Raw genomic sequence first — 20,550 nt, forward strand, 5'->3', positions numbered from 1 at the left:
TAAATATTAAGGTGGGTAGCCAATGGACTAGTTTACTAACTAGCCAAACTGTATGATCAAGCATTGTTTTAATAATTTTGCCATCCATTCCAACTCACAAGAACAGCTCAATGAAAACTTGCATTTTATCAAGTAAAAAAAGTGACTGCTTTAGACTAGGAATAATACACAGTATTTCTTTCAAGTTATGGCAACTTAAGTGAAGTAGAAAGCAATGGAAGATGACATATTAGAGAATAATTTCAAATGTTTAAAAGCTATTTTTGTGTATTGAATCATAGACTAACTTAGGTTGCAAGGGACCACGTGAGGTCATCCAATGCTTTCCTAAGAAAGCTCACCTGTACAAGTGAAGCCATCCCCAGTGTAACCTTCTTTACACAGGCAGCGGTAAGAGCCCATTGTATTCTTGCAGTCAGCATGTGGGCTGCACATGTGGGTTCCATTGGAGCACTCATCCAGATCTTTAAAATAATAAAGAAAAGAAAAAAGCAACATTAGTTAAAAAAAACACACCATGAATACAAACTTCAAATGGCGTATGGCACACAGAAGCTCTACTTTAAATAATCTTCCATAATAAAACCCACATATATGTGGTGGCATCTGACTGGAAAAACGGGCACAGCTTATTTGCAGCCCAACAAAGAAGTCTAACAAGGTAACTGTGAATAAGGAAGCTGCAGGGCACTCTCAAAACTGAGACCTGTATCTTGTTTTCACGGTGAGCACCAGGACACCTCTCATTGCCTCCCATCAGTTGCCCTCAAGGACACAGCATCTCTCTTCATGGTCCAGTCTGTTTTCACTATCTCACAAGCCAAACATGAGATAATGCTGATTTCAGAGTTACCATGGCAGAGAATTTGTCCTCCAAAAGATCATGTCAAATCGACCTAACAAGCTGGATGACCATTTGTCTTCTCAATTTGTAAGCATGGTATTGCTTTTTTCAGAATTGCTAGGACCCAATTTTGGTCTGACCGTACAAATAAATACCAATGCATATGACCCTCACCTGTGCACTTGATCCCATTTCCAATCCAGCCAGAGCTGCAGCTACATTTGAAACTTCCCGCTGTGTTTGTACATATGGCGTGTCTATCGCAGTTATGGGCTCCAATTTCACACTCATTGATATCTGTAAAAACACAGAGATGATTGAAGAGCTCATGGATCAAACTTTCTTATATCCAGATAACTGATACTGGAATTTCTCAAGAAAGGCAATGTGAACATGAAAGCAAGTCTGCATTTCTTTATAACATGACATTTAAAAATGAAGCAGAAGAGAAATAAAATCACAACAAAGAAAAGCAAAGAAGCATGTAGCATATTTCAAACATGTGCTGCCCTACTATCTGTTTTTCTGATAGGCAAATAAAGCAGTTCTGCAGTTCACTCCAAAGCCTGGTAACTTTTATATTCAAGGAGGAAAACAGTAACTCAGGTTTTCCTTCTTTTTCTAACTGGTGCACTCAGAAAGAATGCGAGGCCACAGTCTTTGGGAAGAAGAGGACTAGCATCCATAAAGATTACCACTGCATGTGTTCAGCATCCTGGGATGTATGTTTGTCAAGCAGCTTTGCAATAGGTTGTGGGTCAAATCTGATGACTAAGAGCTGGTGTGAATACCTGTGTTCCCCTGACAATAGAGAGATACCACTACAATATACTGGCTTGCATCTTGACCATACCTGAACACGACTGAGGGAAAGAAGACAGCTTTCCCATCTGCCCATCCTGGAGTCCACAGAGAGGGACTTGGGTGGCTCTATGTTGCATGGTTTGCTAAAAGGTCTCAGAGGCAACTCTGCTGCTCAGGGACTCCTGGAATGCAGCACTCCCACAGCCCCCATCGTATCTGCAATGATGCTGATGAACACCAGCTGGGCACCACCTGCAAACTCCTCCTAGTATTATCCCTAGGCAGTTAACAAAGCCAGGTTCTGCTTTGCCAGAGACCAGGTGGAAGGTGGAGAATGGGCTGTATCACTGTATTTAACATGACAGATGATGGACACAAAGCTCATCAGGCATGCAGTTTATTAAGAACTCAGGAAACGTAACAGTGGAAAAAAGTCAGCATCCTTGGAGACACCAGGGAGCAAGTCATCCAATCTTCAACATAGGCATTCGTGCCAGCACATTCTATTTCAGTACTTGCTATTTTCACCTTATTTTCATTCCTGGGCATTCTCTGGCAATGTCAAAATGCATAGACAGAAAAAACCAAACTGAACTCCATTCTTCCTTGTCACAAAACAATATTAATGCCTCATGTAAGTACTTGGAGAATGTATAAACTCAAAGGCAAAGTTTTAAGAAATTTACTACTGGTAACTAAAACAAAACTGGCAGGAATTTTCTTACACATCTGAGCTATGGATTTTACAGTGTTTTCTGTAACTGAGCTGTCTCTAACAGTGCTTTACTTTCATGCAGGATGTAAATTATCTAGAATTCACATCAAACCACTTAATATTTATATACATTTTTTCGGGCCTCCCAGGTGCCTTTGCTGTTGCAGTAAGCCATCTTACTCTGTACAACAGCTGATGGAAAGGGAAAACAAGCTTACAAACTCTGCGTGATTCCACACATGAAAACCCAGCTCAGATCCTTCTCAAGATGATGATTAAGAAAAGGCATCAGCCATCAACCATGTAACAAACTTTGGGGTTCTCAGCCCCAAAACCACAGACTTCAGTTTCCCTACCATTGTACCTAAGAACAATTAGCTCTTTAAAGAGGGCAAGAGAGTGGTACCATTGGGGAGTGTCCAAGTACCATCTTAACCATTTCCTTCAGCAATCCTTTCTCAGGTTTTTCTGCCCACCCTTCTTTAGACAAAAGGCTCTGTGTCTTTTCTCTATGCCCTGTATATATATTTTCTCTTTTCCCAAAGGCTACACATGACTCTGAGAAGCAGACAACATATGTCTGTCATCCTACAATTAAATACTCAAGTCCAGAAATTACCCAAACCCACTGTTGGTTTGGGGATTTCTTTGGTTGGTTGGTTTTGTGTTTGTTGGTTTTTGTGGGTTGGTTTTCTTTTTTAAGTCTGTAGAGTGGAATTGCATCCAATCTTACTTTTCTGGGTTTCTTTCTAAATGAGGCATTGCTCTGAATCAAAACCCCAGACATGAATATTCCCATAATCTGAATGCTGAAGTCTAGATATAGATCTAAATATGGCAGCTGGAATCTACTATTAATAAATGTTAACTGCACCAACAAGCCTGCAAAACATGCAAATGGACACTTTTTAAAACTTAAAAAAAGGGTCAGGAGCAGATAATCTCAGAGCATATTTGCTTTTAGCATGGGCAGAAACTCATACGAAGATAACATCACCCTAAACAGGAAACTAGTGTCTGTCAAAAATCTTAAGGGTGGTCAGAAAAACCCCCTCCTTTTGGTTTGGACTGAAGGGAAAGACTAGAAGGAATTTTGAGAGGTCAGCTACAGTATACGTTGACATAAAAAAGCTGAGGCAAACTCTCTATATTTTAACCTTTACATGATTTTAAAACCCAAACTGTTAAACCACTGTGAACATTAATATTGCACTGCATTTGATTATTTGATTCTTTGAAACATACAAACGATCATATGCTTCCTTATACCCTGTGGAGCACAACAAAACAACACAAAAAACATCATCATCGAGAGAGATTTCTGCCAAGAATTTTTTTTAAACCACCAGCAAACACAAACTTGCATGCAACAGTTACACCACAATGAAGTCATGCTCAGCCTCAAATTTAAGGCAATGAAACCCAAATTTTCAATTCTACAATAAAGTGACTGTGGACTCCATTCCATCCCACCTTGCATTGACCCGCTAACACTTTGCACCTGAGATACCCCGTCACGTCTCTCAGTGGAACAGCAGCACCATGACACTGGTGCCCTTGCACTGGACACTTGCTCCCCCATCGGCTGTTTAACACACACACACACACACACACACTAAAAAGCTTGGAATCTTCTGCAGGATGAAAGTTGCGAGCACAAATCTATATCCAAACATGGGTATTTATAATGGGATCAACTTTCTCAGAGATCATCCACTGAAATGCCATTCCTCTTGGTTTGAGCAAAATCCCGAAATCCTTTTCAGCTTTTTTCAGGAAAAAAATTCAGTAGATTTTAATGCTTTTTGCCTGGCTGAAGATCAAATAGGGAATGCGAAATATATTCTCTAATACCATCTACCTTTACAGGGACATTGCAGGGCTTATTTCATTGATGTGTGGAAAGGTTTTCAGATGCTTAAATGAAAGCTGATTGAGGCATATAAAATACCATCGCTGGCTTCATCCCAGATTTTACTTATTTTCAAAGCTATCTGCATTTAACTCAGATGTTGTTTTGCTATACTCCCTATTCTCTCCTTTCATTGCACAGCTGAGTTATAAGCCTAAATTTATTGCATTGCAATTATTTCCAAGGTAAAAGAGATCTCAGACCAAACATGGCCCTGTGTAAACAGGGCAGTGAAATCAATGGCATTTATGCCTGCTTATACTGGAGCTTAATATGGATTTATGTTGCCATAAGTATTGAACTACAGCTTCACAGAACGAAACAAAAAGGAGAAGTTGAGCTCTGTAGGGGAAAAATTAACTCAACATAAATATCTTTAATAAGAACAAGAGTCCAGATTGTGCTGTCTGCATGGCAGCACAAACAGTACTACACTCTTCAAATACTCCAACTATTTTAATGTAATTCTTTGAAGAGAAAGGCATTATTCAGTCTCAGTAAAGGTATCACGACCCAAAGAGCACATAGGAGGACACCACTCAAATCAGGGTTTCACACAATGATAGCCTATTCCCATTGACTTCAGGGGGATTTTCACTGAGGGTGAAGGAGTGAGTCACTGATTTATATCAACCTTCTCCTTCTGCCTTCAGTACGAGGCTGTGACAAGCCAAAGAAAATAAGGACATTCCAATCTGAGACTGACATTGCATCCTCAGCCGGTCCCATTGTGCCCCAGTCCTGCTGCACACATGTTCTCAGCTTTGTAATTGCACAACTCCCATTAATACTAAGGGAGTTGTCTGCCTACAACAGATGAGAATACGCGTGATAAATAATATGCAGATCTGACATCATAACAATCCCAAGCACTCTGGGGGGAAAAAAAAAATCTGTCAGTCACCCTATTTTGTTGGCTCCTTCAGTTCTCTTCTCTGGACAAATATTTTTTCTCTCAAGTCTTTGGCAATTAATAAAGCATCTCTCTCTCCCATTAATCACAGAGGCACAAATTGTTACGGCTGTGGATGTGCAGCAAAAACACACATCATATATACCTGTCATGTTGGCACTATGCTTGCAAATGTGGCAACCGAAGGAAAGAAACAGCTAGCGAGTATCTGCACAGCGCATCTCAACACAGTCTGGAGGTGGATCATTAAACTCAGCCAGAGAGGAGCATGGGGCTATCACTGTATTCTCACCTATACTTTGGAAACACCTAAGTCATTCCTCTGCGTTTGAATAGAATGAGAGTGTTAACCCACGAAAATTCACACATTCATCATAGGGTATGAAATCCTCAAGGTACTCTGTGTACCACTTACATTTTTTTGTTAAGTTTCATTGGGGCTTCAATAGTCTACAAGGATTCTTAGCAAAGTGTGAATTTAATTCAGACTCTGCCTATAAATCAGTACTGTTTGTCAGAAATTATGCAAATCCCTTAAGCATTTTCTGACTTTTTAATTTTTTTTTTGCGCTCTCTGCATATCTGTGCATTTTATCGCACTGACGTTTCACTGGTATTTCAAGCCTGGGCCCGATTCCCACAGGGCTAGTTGTCTGGTGGAAGTCACAAGGCATTTCCTCCTCCTGGGTCGCTGCCCATGTAATCAGGTAGGTAAAAGGGAAGGCTTTTCAGAGGGAGAAGACTGCGAATTTCAACTTAGTGCTCACACAAGTAGAAAAACATATGGAAAAAATTCCCCTATTCTGGTCTCTATACCTGTAAAATTGTTTTCTCTTGGAATTACTCTTGGATTTTATTAAGCATACTGCACCGTAAGCACCTCTTGGAGTTTCACATGGGGCAGTTCAGTTCTTGCCTGCTATCCATCCTTACATCATCAGGCTGGGGTGCAGCATGTTATTGCTGGACAGATGCCTACTCACAATACGCTCCTTCAGTAATAACCCCACTTGGCGGGCAGCATCTTAATATTATCATCTTCTGGTATTTGGCCTGACACAGCCAGCTCCCAGATTCATAAGGGGAAATGTATTTGCTTCACTGATACCAGAACTCTCTTGTGCCATCAAGACTGAAACAAAATTTATTATCAGTGGCCAGAAGCCAAAGGCAAGGGAGAGAGGCAAGCGCAGTGTACAAGTCACAAAACGCAACGGACCTATTCCTGAGGGCAAATGACAGGGCACACCTCTTCCTTTCACCGTATCAGGTGTCCTCTTTATACCTATGTTATTGTCAGCCATGCAAGTATGCAGTGTGCACCCACTCCTCCTTTATCCACTATTATCATCACTACTGGATGACAGCAAGTAATGCTCAAGACCAGACTCTGTAGCCTCATACCACACACCAAGGCTGCGGCTGAATGTCTTCCACTAGCCTCTCTCCAAGCAGCACCAGCATGGCCCTTGCAGACTAAGAGCCTGGTCTCAGCTCTCCAACTCCCTGAGCCTGCTGTGGAGAAATCTAGCTGAATTTTAAATCACATTTATTTTTATTTGATGACCATCTCTGGCAACTTCTGCCCTCAAGTTCACCTCGTTCAGTTTGACTTTGTGAAGAGCGCCCTAAGCCTGTGCAAGCATAGCTTGACCAGGAGCAAACAGGAGGTCTGCGCACACAGCCGTAACTGGCAAGGATGGATGGGAGAGACTCAGAGAAGAATTTGTTCCTCTGTGAAAACATCAGAGCAAGTAAATCTAAGGCTCTACATCAACAGTGAAATACTGCAAATTTACAGGCAATACTCCAAAGTGGTGATGAATCACAAAATACAAATGCAAGTGCCAATACAGGATTTCATCTCTGCACAAGTATGTGTATATTTTATTGACAGAAAAAGCAGAGACAAGGTACTTGTCATAAAGCTGGGCAATCTGGAACCGGAATAGGAGAAGACTTTGCAATCTTCTCTCTCGTGGCTATGTACCATTGCCTGCCTAGAAAAATCTAAAATGAACTGCTCTAAGTCACTCTTGCCACAGTTTGCCTTGTGAATGGAAATTAAACCATTTGTAGCACTTTCCCTAGGAAACCCTGCACCTACAATATATATTTTGCAATACTTTTAAAAAAAAATTATATTTTTGTTACTAAATTCTGTCCACATTCTTATTGAGACTGAAGGAGGGGGGGGAACTAACATCTGTGTGGGATGGGAATGTAAGTCAGTGGGTGGATTCTTAATACTGTTAAATGATTAGGGAAAAAACATATTTATTTGTTAAAATGGAAACAATCAGTAATGACAAGGGAGCTGAAATATTTAGACAAAACTGTAATGGAACCCAGAGGACATTATTTAGCTGTTCTCATGAAACAGAGAACTTCCCATTCAAAGTGTTGTATACATTTTTGCAATTTTTTTCCACAGGAGTTCCTAAAAACTGTGTATGCTTTTGATCTGTCTGTAAGACAAGAATTGAGTCCTGGGGTCAAGGTGCTGTTGGCAAGGTCCCTCCAGAAGAAGTCCTGAAGGACGCTCTTGTGCTTGTGGTCTGCAGTACTTGAGCCTGGGAACTTCAGCTCTGCTCTAATATTGTGCAAACACGAGGTGGGGAATTCAAAGGTCTCCACCAGCAAATCGGACTTTTTCAAAACCAGAATGTGAGAATCTGCATGCCGTAGTCACAATGGGACCTGCACCCACACAGTTTCTTCAGGATGAAACCAACCTAGAAGGTTCCTGCTCTGCTTCCTCCCTTCTCTTATTTAAATCCAAAATATTTTGGTGATTTGAGTATTGTCCCATCTCAGTTGTATCAGCATAACTGATACTTCACCTTTTTGTCTTAGACCACTGGCCTCTTTCAAATCAATGAGCCCCTCTACAGCATCGGTTGTAGTTAAGGTGTCCTGGTGGTTCTCCTGGTGAGTGCCATCCTCCCTGGGACACCTGCATATAGCCAAAAGCAGCAGAGGATGGGCTGAGGGAAAGATAAAGATGTGCAAGGCAATGGGAAGAGCCCACATGGCAGACAGCTTCCATCCAGAGGGCTGGGCTTGGCTAGGACCAGGAGAAGAGGGATTTCCCTGCCTCTCCGTTAACAGAAAAGTATTGCTTGGGACATTTGCCACTACCGTGTGTCACATGATGCCAAAATGGTGGCTATTTCCAGGCGCTTCCCCAGAGCCCATACCTCAGATTCCTTCCCTGCCTCCATGACCTTTCTCTCTCTTTTGCCTGCTACTAGTTGCTTCATCTTCCCCGACTGCTTCTGACCATCACTCATTACACTGGGAGTGATAGCTGCGCCATGTGTAACTGATCAGCATGAGGGTTTTCAGGTCTAGAGTACTGAAGATCTTCATATAATTTAGCACAGAAACAAAGAACATTGAAATGTTGGTCTACAGGGTACAATTAGGGATTTCTTGGATTTAGATCAGTTCATATGTAAGTCAAAGGCAGCTGTTACTAATGCACAACTATTCGTCCACAGTCCAATATGCAAAGCACAACTCCAGCTCTCAAATTGTTCTAAGAGAGCTGTAAAAAAAACCAGCTTCACATTTTTGGGGCACTTACAGAAGTACATTATTAACTCTGTACAATAAGGGCAGACTAAGAATAAAAGTTTGTCTCAAAGACATTGCCAGAAATGTGTTTACGCCAAGTCTACATTAAAAATTATATTAAACATATGTTTGCATTCGTATTTGGGCAAAGTCTAAGACTCTCAACACCTTGGCTTGAGACACCAGCACTAGGATTATTAATATCATGCCCTCAGAGCCTGTATATTTGAATCTCATTTCTGTTTGCTGGCAATACATGAAATAATGCAAATTCTGATTTTGCTGATATAATGTAGTTGAGTAGCTGTATTGTTGCCACTTTGCAAAACCTGAAAATATATTTTAGCACATATGTCAAGTCATCTGTATTTGCCAAAATAATGCTTGGAACAGATACCTGTTATTTGCATGCATAGTATATAATTAACTAATCCAAATGCACTGAGGTCCTCAGGAGTCTGTCAAGTTACAGGCAATGGCATTTGCTGGTCTCTTAGACCAACAACAATGCAGTACAAAGACCAATTTTGTTCCCAGTGGACATTTTGTCACTTGTTTCAGCAGAAGCAGCACCAGGCTGAATGCTGGGCCGCAGAAGAGAAGCTCAGCAAATTTGGGTAAGATATACAATATTTAGCACAAATAAGTGAAAAGAAGCACAGCGAGAGTAGGGTTTGAACACTAGAGAAAAGGCCACGCAGACTCACACATTTAACTAGAAGTTAATAATTAAACTTTAAAACATACCTGTGCAACCAGTTGTGCCTTTCTTGCCTGAATATCCCATATCACAATGACAGATAAATGAGCCTTTTGTATTCTCACAGGTTCCACTCAGACAGATGTTTGGATGCAGATCACACTCATTAACATCTAAAAAAACCATGAATTAAGATTTATTAAATAAAATTCTTAGAATGTAACTGGCAAAATCTCTGGAGATATGACATTGTGGTACAAAAATGGGTCTATATATGCAAAGAAAAAACTATTTAGGTTAGTTCTTCCTTACCTAGCGTACGTTTTGAGATCTGGTTAAACATTGCTGTATTACCATATCTGTATTAACATACCTTTAATTCCAACTTTCCTTAAAAATAGAGACTAAGATTCAGCATATGATCCAAAGAACGACTGTTACTATTTATTGATGCTTTTTATGTATATGTATATGGGTATATGTATATACATCTATGTACGCATGCATACCTTATCTAGTTTTGTACAAATATGTCTCCTCAAATACACTCCATATTTTTAATTTAAATGTGAAAATTTGGTTTTGGAGATACACTGTTTCATGACTTTGTTCTACTGAGGTACAGCACTTGCACATAGTTTTGTCTTAGAGACAAGTTTAAAATCAGCACTGGTGATTTATCTTGCTAGAAATTTTCCACAGTGTCACCCACCAGCACTTCCCTTCTGCAAGCACTCTTTCATCTGAGCTGCATAAAAACCTCACTGGAAGAGGACCCAAAGATACGATGCTATAGATCATGTTTGCATCCCAGTCTGCAGGGATATACAGAGATTGCATCTGCATTTGATAAACATAGCTTGTGCAATGGGGCTGGTCCTATGGTCAGATGGCCAAAATTAGGGCATAAAAGCAATACTCTTTAAATATCATTGTCTGCCTACTTGGAAATAGTGCCTTAATAAATAATTTTTCCCTGGTTGATGCAGACTTGAAAATATGTACTTTCACTTACCTATGCAAGTCTTCATGTCTTCAGATGCCATGAATCCATCATAGCAAAGACACCGGTATTCTCCTGGAATGTTTGTACACTGGCCTCCATCACAGATGTTAGGATTGTCTTCACACTCGTCAATATCTACAGGGAAAAATCAGATTAAAATATGCTACCTTTATGCAATGCAACTAACCATAATCATGGCAAGCAAACATTTTAATGCTCTGGTAAATATTACAAAGATTGAATCCTTGCAAATAACGGAATGGTACATTGCAAAATTGTCCTGATGGGTAGGTCCTCATCTCCAGCTAAAGTTAGTGGCAAAGATTCCCCTCTTGCTCCAATGGGAACAGGAACCAACTTTGTAGATAAAAAAGTCATTGACATAAAAAAAACCCCCACAACAGAACCTTTGTCACACCACATGGCGACATACAACTGGAGGTTCTTGGATACAATCCATCATTGTTGAACTCAATGGAAGCTCTGAAGTCAAATTCAGTGACAAAAATATCGGACTTCACAGAGCTTAAAAAAGCCATTGTACATGCAGAATACCTCTACAGGTCTAAAGGGTGGTGACAAACTTGAAATACAGAGTCAAACTCATGATGGGAATAATTACAGTAGATACATTTATTTCACTGAGAGATTTTATGGGGGTTTTTAGCATTTCAGCTGACTGGCCAGGCCAGCCATATAGTTACATCCTTTAGCGTGTAAGTTGTTTTCTCAATTCATGAAACTGGCCATCATTGATTGGGGCCAAGCTACAGAAGCAGACACTTTATTATATTAATGCAGCCATGCTAAGGTCTGGAATCTTTCAGAGTCCCTAGGGTCGTATTAGCGTTCCTTGTAAAAATCCCTAGAATCTCCCTGTGTCAGCACCAACATAGACCAGCAAGAGCAAAAATCAGAAACTCTGCCTAGTGATACCATGGGAAAAAAATCAGCACAAAAAGGACAAGATTCAGGAACCCCCTCCAAGAGAAAGGGTGTAACTCATTATCAGTCCAGTCTATTGTGGATTGCAGTAATTATGCAGCTGCAGAAAATGAACTCACTTTAACTTAAAATATTATGTTCATTATTCTTCTGTATTTCTAGCAGCTAGTGTTTGTGTGGATTCACAGCTTCTGCAAGGAAGAAGGCTGACCAGTCCCTGTTCATCTTAACAAGCAAATAATGTTGGCATGGACATTAGCCTGGAAATGTTAATTTGGAATGGAATTTGAATTAACATGCAAAATTAAGCTCTAGAAATGGCAATAATAATGACAGAAATAAAGAACTTTATTTACTAACCTGTCACTGTACTGATTTCACAGTTGGGGGAAAATCAGCTGACAAAGAACCTGTCGTTACTCCTAATTGAGCAGATTATTTATGCATAACCTCACCAATTCAAACCTGACCTGCTACTGAACTGAACAGCATTCTTACCAGCTTAATTATCGAGAAATATATTCTGTAATGGCTTCCAGCTTTGTGTGATGTTAAAGATAAAAGACGTGTTCACACAGAGAGCAAACTGAAAATGTAAAATAGGTGTTTCACATACTCAGGTCACAGTGCTACCATATCTTGTACCATGCACAAACATCTAACACAGTAAAGCCAGATATTCAGTGCAATGAGTAGAGAAAGTAATAAAATACATTTTTTCTTATTTTTCACTCAGTTTGGGCACAGGCAAAATTTCAGCATGCAGATTTTGAACATTCACCAGATGTTTAAATATCTAATTAATATCTCTTCAAGAGAAGGTGGCAGCATTTTTAGATACTAAAAGGGTGGTGATGGTGAACACTCACATCTCTGGGTATTTTCTAAGGTAGAGTTTGACTTGATAGCCAAAGGTGTCTGGTGTTTCTGCTATTTAAACCTTTTTATGTGCTGGCTATTGCATTCAAGTCTTTCTTAGAGAAGAATACAAAAATGAATGGCTAATAGCTATTACTGGCTGGCCTATGAATAAAATTCTATTTTTCAGACTCAAGGCTGAATATAGATATGCAAAAATTCAGAACTAAGATCAGATGCATTTTATTTCCTCACCCAGGTAAGATCTGACTACAAACTTCTATGGAAATGTAACACTGAGAATCCATCCCCTCCCCACAGCAAAGGCAATTGTTTCCTCCCTTTTTAATTTGGAGAAGGGAAAGATTATAGTTTTCTATTCCAAAGTTTTTAGTTTAATATGCAGGAAGGTGCTCTAAATGGCCTGCTCCGGTTTTGGGTTTAGAGATGTCTTTGGGTGGCTTAGGGCAAGCAGGAGTAAAGCACAGAACTGTTTTTAGCCAGTAGACTTGAGATCCCTAAGACTGTCCAAGTATACACTCGGGTCATTTAGTCCCCAGTCAAGCCAAGAAGATGAAAACAGAAAAGTGGCTCAGAGAACCCTGCTCCTCCCCCCTCTTCCCTCTCGTGTCCCTCTAATCCTCTCACTGAGGTTTAGATTTTGGCTGAGGCACAATTTTGATCAACTGGTTTTATTTTTGCATTGAAAAAGTGCCCTAAACACCAATGTTTGGGCAAGTTTTTGTATGAACTTGCCTTTTCTAGAAATTTGCCCTAAAGAAAACTATTTCTAATCTACATATTTTAGGTTTTGAAAGACTTAATTTCAGGATCAGTCAAATTTGCACTTTTTCCAGTTGATTTCTTTCTTTGAACAAGGGTCCGATGCTTGCTGAAGACTGGCTACTTTACATCTTTCTGACAGTGGAAACTACAATGGGGGAGCAAACTACATTTAACTATGCTTTAAGGCTCTTATCCTTTGGAATGGTAGCAAGTGGCCTCAGGGTAATTGAGACCCTGGTCAGAGGTCTATAAATATTTACAAATCTAAATATGATCTCTCTATATTAATTCAGTATAGAAAACTCTCCATTTGTTCAACTAGAAAGGCATTTCTATTCCAAGGGATTAACCCTGTTATATTTCTCATGCTCTTCACAGAGCTCTTGGATGGAATTGGCAAACAGCTGGCAAATATTCACATGCCTCAGTGGGCCAGTGGTTGCACAGCAAGAAGTAAGAGAAGAGTAGGGTAAAATTATCTTTCCAGTAACCCATGTGGAAATCACCAAATACAATTCACTTACTGGGATTGTGACTCCCAGACTCCCAAAGGAGAACACCCGGCCATTACAGAGCTCTGAAAAATTTCTCACAAACCCTGTTTAGAGTGCAAGAGAGCTGTTTGCTAAGAAAGAGTCATACTATTCAGATTTGAGTTTGCCTGAAAGTCATTCAGTTTTGAAGTAACACAGCATACTTGCATTTGACTAAACAAAGAATTAAAAATAGGAATTTTCTTGCTTGCTTAAGAGCAGATACCACACAACCACAGAACGGGGCAATCAGCTCCTTTTCTAGCATTTCTGTCTATTCTCTCTCCAATATAACCATCAGTACACATGCAGAGCATTTTGGCTTATGTCTATGAGGCTTCTTTCCATTGACTTCAATGCATTTTGGATTTGGATCTAAAAAAATACCTCAAGGGAGAAAATTTATCTCCTATTGAAAAAATTACAGCTTTTTGTTACCAAACTCAAAATCAACTTGTACACTTTCTGGAATTATGAAGAATCAATTCCCTTCAAAGAAATTCAGTCTGCAGTTGTCCAATTCTGATACTTTGGAGATATTTACTTTAGAAAAAGAACTTCACTTTCCATGCATTAATAACTTTTTTTTTTTTTAACACTACATTTGTTACAATAGCTTTAATCTTAAAAAGAAGGTTCATTTTTAAACTATTGAAATAAACTGTTCCAGTGGAAAAGTTCCCAAAATCTCCCTTACCAGTGCATGTCCTGTGGTCTGGCATGAGTGCAAAGCCTTGCTTACAGCTACATTCATAGCTGCCCTCTGAGTTTGTACAGAAGTTTTCACAGCCACCATTCATTATACTGCACTCATCAATATCTAGAAAAGAGAAAATTACAGTTAAAACCCACAATACGTTTTACTTTAAATTACATTTCAAGGACACGCTTTGAGTCAGCTTTCCAGACCAACATCAATCCAGAATCCACACTTGATATCTGCATGCTCCTTGAACATTCAACTGTTTGCAAATACAGGCATTGGGATGGATGTCAGGCAAACCAGGGAGGGAAAAAGATAATATCATCTGACTGCATATACAAACACCTCTGCAGTTCTCTTTCTACATATAAAAATACCACTGTTGGGTTACCACAGTATCATGAAGGCAACAAAGTTTTTAAAAGGATCAAAAGGAAAAAAATATCTGCTAGGCAGAATTAAAGCCAGTGGACCTATCATGTATCTCTGTGGCACAATAAAATGTATACATATAAAAGAGTGCACAATACGTGATTTAAACTAAACATCATTTACAAAATGTGGCTTTAAGGAAACAGTTACTGGAAAGGCCCTATATTTGAGACAATTGTAGATCAAATTAGGAAAAATTCACCTGAACCACATGATGCTACTTCATGGTCTGTCAGGAATGCTGATTTTTTAATAAAGTATAGAACTCAGGATTTAACAAGGTATTCCTTCTTAATGATCAAACTCTGAAGTCTTAGGCCATTTAAAATAGTATGCTATTTTATGCATCATGATTGATTTACTAGAGAAAATAAGCTATTACACAGTTAATTGTAGTGCTGCCATAATTTCATTCATTCCTCGCAAGTAATGGATGTGCACATTTTGGGTTTTTTGCATACTATTTTGACAGACTGCACTAGATTTTTGAGTCACAGTTTAAAATGTCTTTATATATAAAATGTCTGTATACAACTACTAAAAATGAAACAATTATTTGTGGTTTATTGTCCCTGTCAGAGATCCCATGTAGATTTTGTACTTACCAACACAGTATAACTTGTCAGGTGTGGACTGATATCCAGGGTTGCAAGCACACTGATATTTTCCAATCAGGTTGACACAATGACCGTTTCGGCACAGGCTGGTGCTTAGGTCACATTCATTAATGTCTGTTGCAAAAGAAAAAGAGGAATGCATTTTAGGTCTGAATGAAAATGATACCTGTGCATAATATTGATTTTGCCTGCATGTCTCACCTATACATGCAGAGATATTTGGTGATATCTGATGGCCTGGAGGACAATCACACCGAAAACTTCCCTCTGTGTTGATGCAGGTGCCGCCTCGGCAGAGAAGGGGATTGCGCTGACACTCATCAATGTCTGTGGGGAGAAGGGAAAGCACATCACTGCAGGGGCCAGCACTGCCACAGCAGCAGCTCATCCCTCCCCATAGTCTGTTACTCATCACAGCACCGTCTGCCTAGATCAGGTCTGGAGCCTTTCCTCCAGCTAGTCATCCCTCACACCACTGTGCAGTTAAAAAAACCCCAAAAAACCAAAAAAACAACCAAATAAGGCTTCTTCTAAATTTTAATTTACCCTAACTTCGAAGTTCAGGATGGTGTCCCACTTAGCAAAATGGGGACTGCGGGGATAAATTTAACATCCTAAAATCCTGACCCTTGCTCATTTATGCTTTGGCATCCTGCAGAAGCAGTGAATTCACATTTGGGGTGGGAATCAAGTTAAAGTGAGCTTTAACAAAACTCACAAAATGAGAGGGACCTAAATGCAGGTGCAATCAAACCTTCAAAAAAAAAAAACCAAACAAACAAAATCATGCATATCATACTAGCACATAGCATACTATTGCACATCTATGACCTATAAAAAACATACCCATGCAGTTTTTCATCATCATAAATCCACTTTCATAGCCTTCGAAACATTCACATTCAAAGTCTCCAGGAGTATTGACACAGATGCCTTGACCACAAAGATCAGGAGAGATGCGGCATTCATCAATATCTGTAACACAAAACACGTTCACAGGATTTTCAAAGGAGTTCAGTTTTTCCTTTTCAAATCAAAGTTATGAGAGATACGTCCATGCAGTTTACCTGTGCAATTTCTCTCTTCAGAATCAAGGGCAAATCCACTGTCACATCTACACTTAAAACTACCAATGGTATTTCTGCATCTTCCATGGGTACAAAGACTGGGGACCATTTTACATTCATTGATATCTAAAAATGAAACAGTAAGGACATATGATGTTATCACTTTGTACAAAAACAGCGCACAAAAGAACAGTGCCGACTTCAAAGCTCATCCTTTCTCATGATAATGACCCCTCCTTTTGGGAAACTTGTAGACCACACAAAATAAACTGATACTGACTTCTACCTAACCAACAATGTAGACACACTGCACTGGAACTGCCAATAGCATCTTCTGCCATAAAACAGTATTAGTCTCCCCTTTGTCCTGCAGGATCTGATCTGCAGCTCACTGAAGTCAACAGTAAGATTTCAGTGGACAGAAGATCAAACCTACAAGGGCAAAAGGAGCTTCCAAAAGAACCACTCTGTCTTCTGGTTTCTGAGAAATAAATGTGACTTCCATGAGTCACAGAAAACATAACAAGCATAAATAAAAGCACATGTCACTCTTCTTTATGGATAATTAATGGCTTAGTAACTGTTTATAAAACTAAGGCTGAAACTAACAACAGCAACTGTCATTCATATATATTTTCCCCTCCTTTCAGACTTCAGAATATTTAAGTTTGGGGTAACTGGCTTTCTTTATAAACATAGTCACATCCATTTGTGCTTCTGACATTGTCCAGCTTAACCACACTGGTAACCCTGTAAAGACCGATTTCAGCACGTGATGCTAGGGTGTCACTGTGTGATTTCCATTTAATGCTGGAAGTTTACCAACAACATTCATAACAAGGCTTGGTTTACAGTAAATTAAATTCTGCTGATTTGAGCTATCATCCTGGAAACATTTTTCTCTACTTCTCCAAGTAGCTTCATAAGAAATTTCCAAAATTATTCACCCTCCCTTGCCTGCTCCACAGTAGAATTAAAGTTATTGCACCCTGCACATGTAAGAAGGATTGCTCTTTCAATACATCCAAACCTGGCTGCTCAGTTTGTTCCAGTTCTTGTACTACGAGGTGCCAGGTTTTCAAAGCTATTCTATCTGCCAGAGGTGCCACTAGATGCAACACAGGAGGTAAAGTCAGGCACAATTTAACCTCTCTAGTAGAGACACAAATCTAGTGTTTTGAGGCTGCAGCATTATATGGTATTTAATAGTCTGTGACACAGACTAAATTATCTTGTGTTTTATTCTGGCCTTAATTTCCAGGAAATCTAATTGGATTTTCAAATGTGCCTTAAGATGAGTGAAATGCCTGACTATCACTGAAATCTTCAAACCCACAGGAATTGTCTGAGAGAAAAGTAAAAGGAAAAGCCAGCAGGATTTGCTGGCAATGAACCACAAATGGATCACATACCTTTAGAGAAAGGTTTCCCAGTTATCTCTATCTTTGTAGAGAAGCCAGATCCTCTTGGACAAAGAGCTTCAAATTCAGGTGATCCCTTCAGAGGACACTCCTCGCACTCAAAGCCCCACGCTGCCCCCACTGAACAGCAACAAGCGTCCATTCGGTGCCGGCCTGGTATTTGTGAGGTGCATTGCTCATCTTCATGCTGCAGGTAGCAACTCTCCAAGCGAATGTCTGTTAGGCAATTGAACAACATGTTGAAAGAGAAAGAGAAAATTTAGTTCACTGCAGAGGAATCCTTTTCCAGAATTCCTTCACAGGACAATTTGCTCCACGTTTTTGTGGACTCAGCAGAGCATACCAAGCACACTGCATAATTTCTAACAGCAAAACATTACCTCCAAACTCAGAAATTAAGAGCTGAAGTAAGTTTAAAGCACCACTCTGAAAAATGGTGCTCAACACTTGAAGTAAATTTTGGATCAGAAGAGGATTGTAAGCACTCCATCTTACCGTACCTATATAAGGCCTTTTAATTACTACAAGATATGCCTTGTTCTGAGACAAATCTTAGGCCTTTACTGTCATAAAGGGACAAAGGATGGACAGCATACAAAACTTTGATGTTCTGTTGCACCCTCCATTAAGGTGCACCACATCCCTCCTCAGTTGCCTGGGTCCCAGCCTGCAACGGTCCCGCCCCACTCTTCCAACTTGGTGATTTTGGGGGGGGGCTGCAGATGAAGGGTGCTAAGAGCACAGATGACCTGTACGGATTTGTGAGATGAACAATCTGGAACTAAATCAATGCTATTCACCAGCTAGCACATGGTGATGGGCTTTAGCTACTGCCATTGGAATCTGTTCATATTGCAGCTGAACTAAGTTCATGTCCTTGATTGATTCCATTTGAAAATTACTTATGTGGACAAAAATCACTTTCCTTACTTGTTAGAAAACATGCAGTGCAAACATTGCTCACCACATAGATTTGCTCTTCCCTAGTAGAGCTGTAAATGGAATTAATACCTACCAAGACATGTCCGTCCAGAAGCATCTAAAGACATTCCATTGGGGCACTGGCAAACAAACGATCCCAAGGTATTGACACACTGCCCGTTTGTACAGACTCCAGGAAACACCTCACATTCATTTACATCTATTTCCAAACAAAATGTGAATAAAAGTAATCACTAGCATGCTAAACAGAAACAAATCAGGAAAAAAAAAGAACTTTCTAATGTTTGTTTTTAGGACAAAATACAAAACCACAGCAGTTTACATGGCCTGACAGAATTCCAAATATTTAGGATTTCCTATGCAAGTTGGCCAGAACCAAGTAATTACAGAAAACTGCTGATGATTAGAAATAATACATGTTGTTATTTGCCATTCCTATATATACTTAAATCAAACTCAAAAGTAACAAAAAAAAGGGAGGAGCACTTAAAAATTACATCAATTTTCATACTCACTGTGGGCCAGATTTTTGAAGCAAATGGGTAAAGAAAGACAAAGGTAAGTGCATAATGAGATTATGCATTATTCCATCAAGATGAAGTTATGCTGTATTTTTTAAATTTTTTTAAATTTTTTTTATTTTTAAAGTTTGTGTCTGATCAGGCACACCTCTGCATGTCTGGAAACTACACTGTTTGAAATCTGGCCCTATGACCTTGTCAGCAATTAGTACCTTTATATAGATTAAAATAAACTCCTTATGACTGCACACAGAGTTTAACTTCATTAAGTAAAGATTATATTTCTATATCTAAGTGGCAAATTTAGCACTTTTCTGTAAGGATAATTTGATTAACTGTGTTAGCTTGGCCTGAGCATAAATAAATGTTTAGTAATCTAAGTGTGGGGTCCTCCCACCAGTGCCCTTTGTGAAAACCATATGCTTCACAACTGCCTTTAGGAAAAAGCCTCCAGCATTAAACATGGCCCAAGAGGAAGCATAATGATTTTTAAGACAGCAGAAGATAAGAACAAGAAATGAGAAAAGCATTACTCTGATAACCTATAGCTGAACACTCATACATAGAGTAATCAAAAAGTGGGTATGTTGGACTCTCCAGGCCTCCAGACAAAACTCCTTGTGAGAACAGACTCTGCAGCTCTCAAACTGCATGGAGCAGGGTGGGAGATAAGTGTGGGGTGGACATCAGTGGCCTCTGCCCTTGAACAGGTATTATAAATAAAAGGTCCAAATTGACTGGATGGCAGGAAGTAAAGCCAGTGGATGATTAGAAACCACTGAAACACAGTTCATGGCCTGTGAGCAATATTCCAGCTGACAACTCCACGGCTCACCCATAAACTAGAGGCACACTGCCAATTTAGTTTGCTTATTTCCTTGCACAAGGTCCATTACTCATTTTACATGAGCTGTGTATGGGAGAACTGAGTATCACCTTTTGGGAACCAAACTTACTCCCTTGTCCCGTCTCTCACTTGCCAGTAAATTTCCTAGAGATCTTCCCCTGTCTTGAAAAATGCTTACATTGGTTGAAACCCAAATATGGCTTCAGTATGTTAAAAACAGGGGAAAGAAACTACTCTGAAAAATCTGGGGCTATCCAGGTCCTACTGAAATAAGAAAAGATTAAAGCATGTAATAGATGTAATCCGAAGTGCTGGTAAAGGAAATGCTGAAAACAGTTATGTCTACATTTTGGAAGGATAAACTTTCCATCCCAGCAGTGTTGAAAATGTTCTAAGACTTTCCCT

The 20,550-nt window shown here is 39.6% G+C and overlaps 1 protein-coding gene across 2 annotated transcripts in view; it reads right to left on the reverse strand.

The window, feature by feature from the left end:
* Positions 1–20,550, reverse strand: part of FBN1 (fibrillin 1) — a 153,151-nt gene that overhangs the window by 37,326 nt on the left and 95,275 nt on the right. For both annotated transcript variants that reach the window (XM_054836941.1, XM_054836940.1), the window contains exons 24-34: positions 18,851–18,976; positions 17,827–18,051; positions 16,415–16,540; positions 16,194–16,322; positions 15,549–15,674; positions 15,336–15,461; positions 14,293–14,415; positions 10,483–10,608; positions 9,515–9,640; positions 1,019–1,141; positions 342–464 (exon numbers count right to left, since the gene is read on the reverse strand). In XM_054836941.1, coding sequence (XP_054692916.1) covers positions 342–464; positions 1,019–1,141; positions 9,515–9,640; positions 10,483–10,608; positions 14,293–14,415; positions 15,336–15,461; positions 15,549–15,674; positions 16,194–16,322; positions 16,415–16,540; positions 17,827–18,051; positions 18,851–18,976 — 1,479 coding nt within the window. The remainder of the gene's footprint in view (positions 1–341; positions 465–1,018; positions 1,142–9,514; positions 9,641–10,482; positions 10,609–14,292; positions 14,416–15,335; positions 15,462–15,548; positions 15,675–16,193; positions 16,323–16,414; positions 16,541–17,826; positions 18,052–18,850; positions 18,977–20,550) is intronic.

The sequence above is a fragment of the Grus americana genome, chromosome 10 (assembly GCF_028858705.1).
Source record: "Grus americana isolate bGruAme1 chromosome 10, bGruAme1.mat, whole genome shotgun sequence".
Classification (NCBI taxonomy): Eukaryota; Metazoa; Chordata; class Aves; order Gruiformes; family Gruidae; genus Grus; species Grus americana.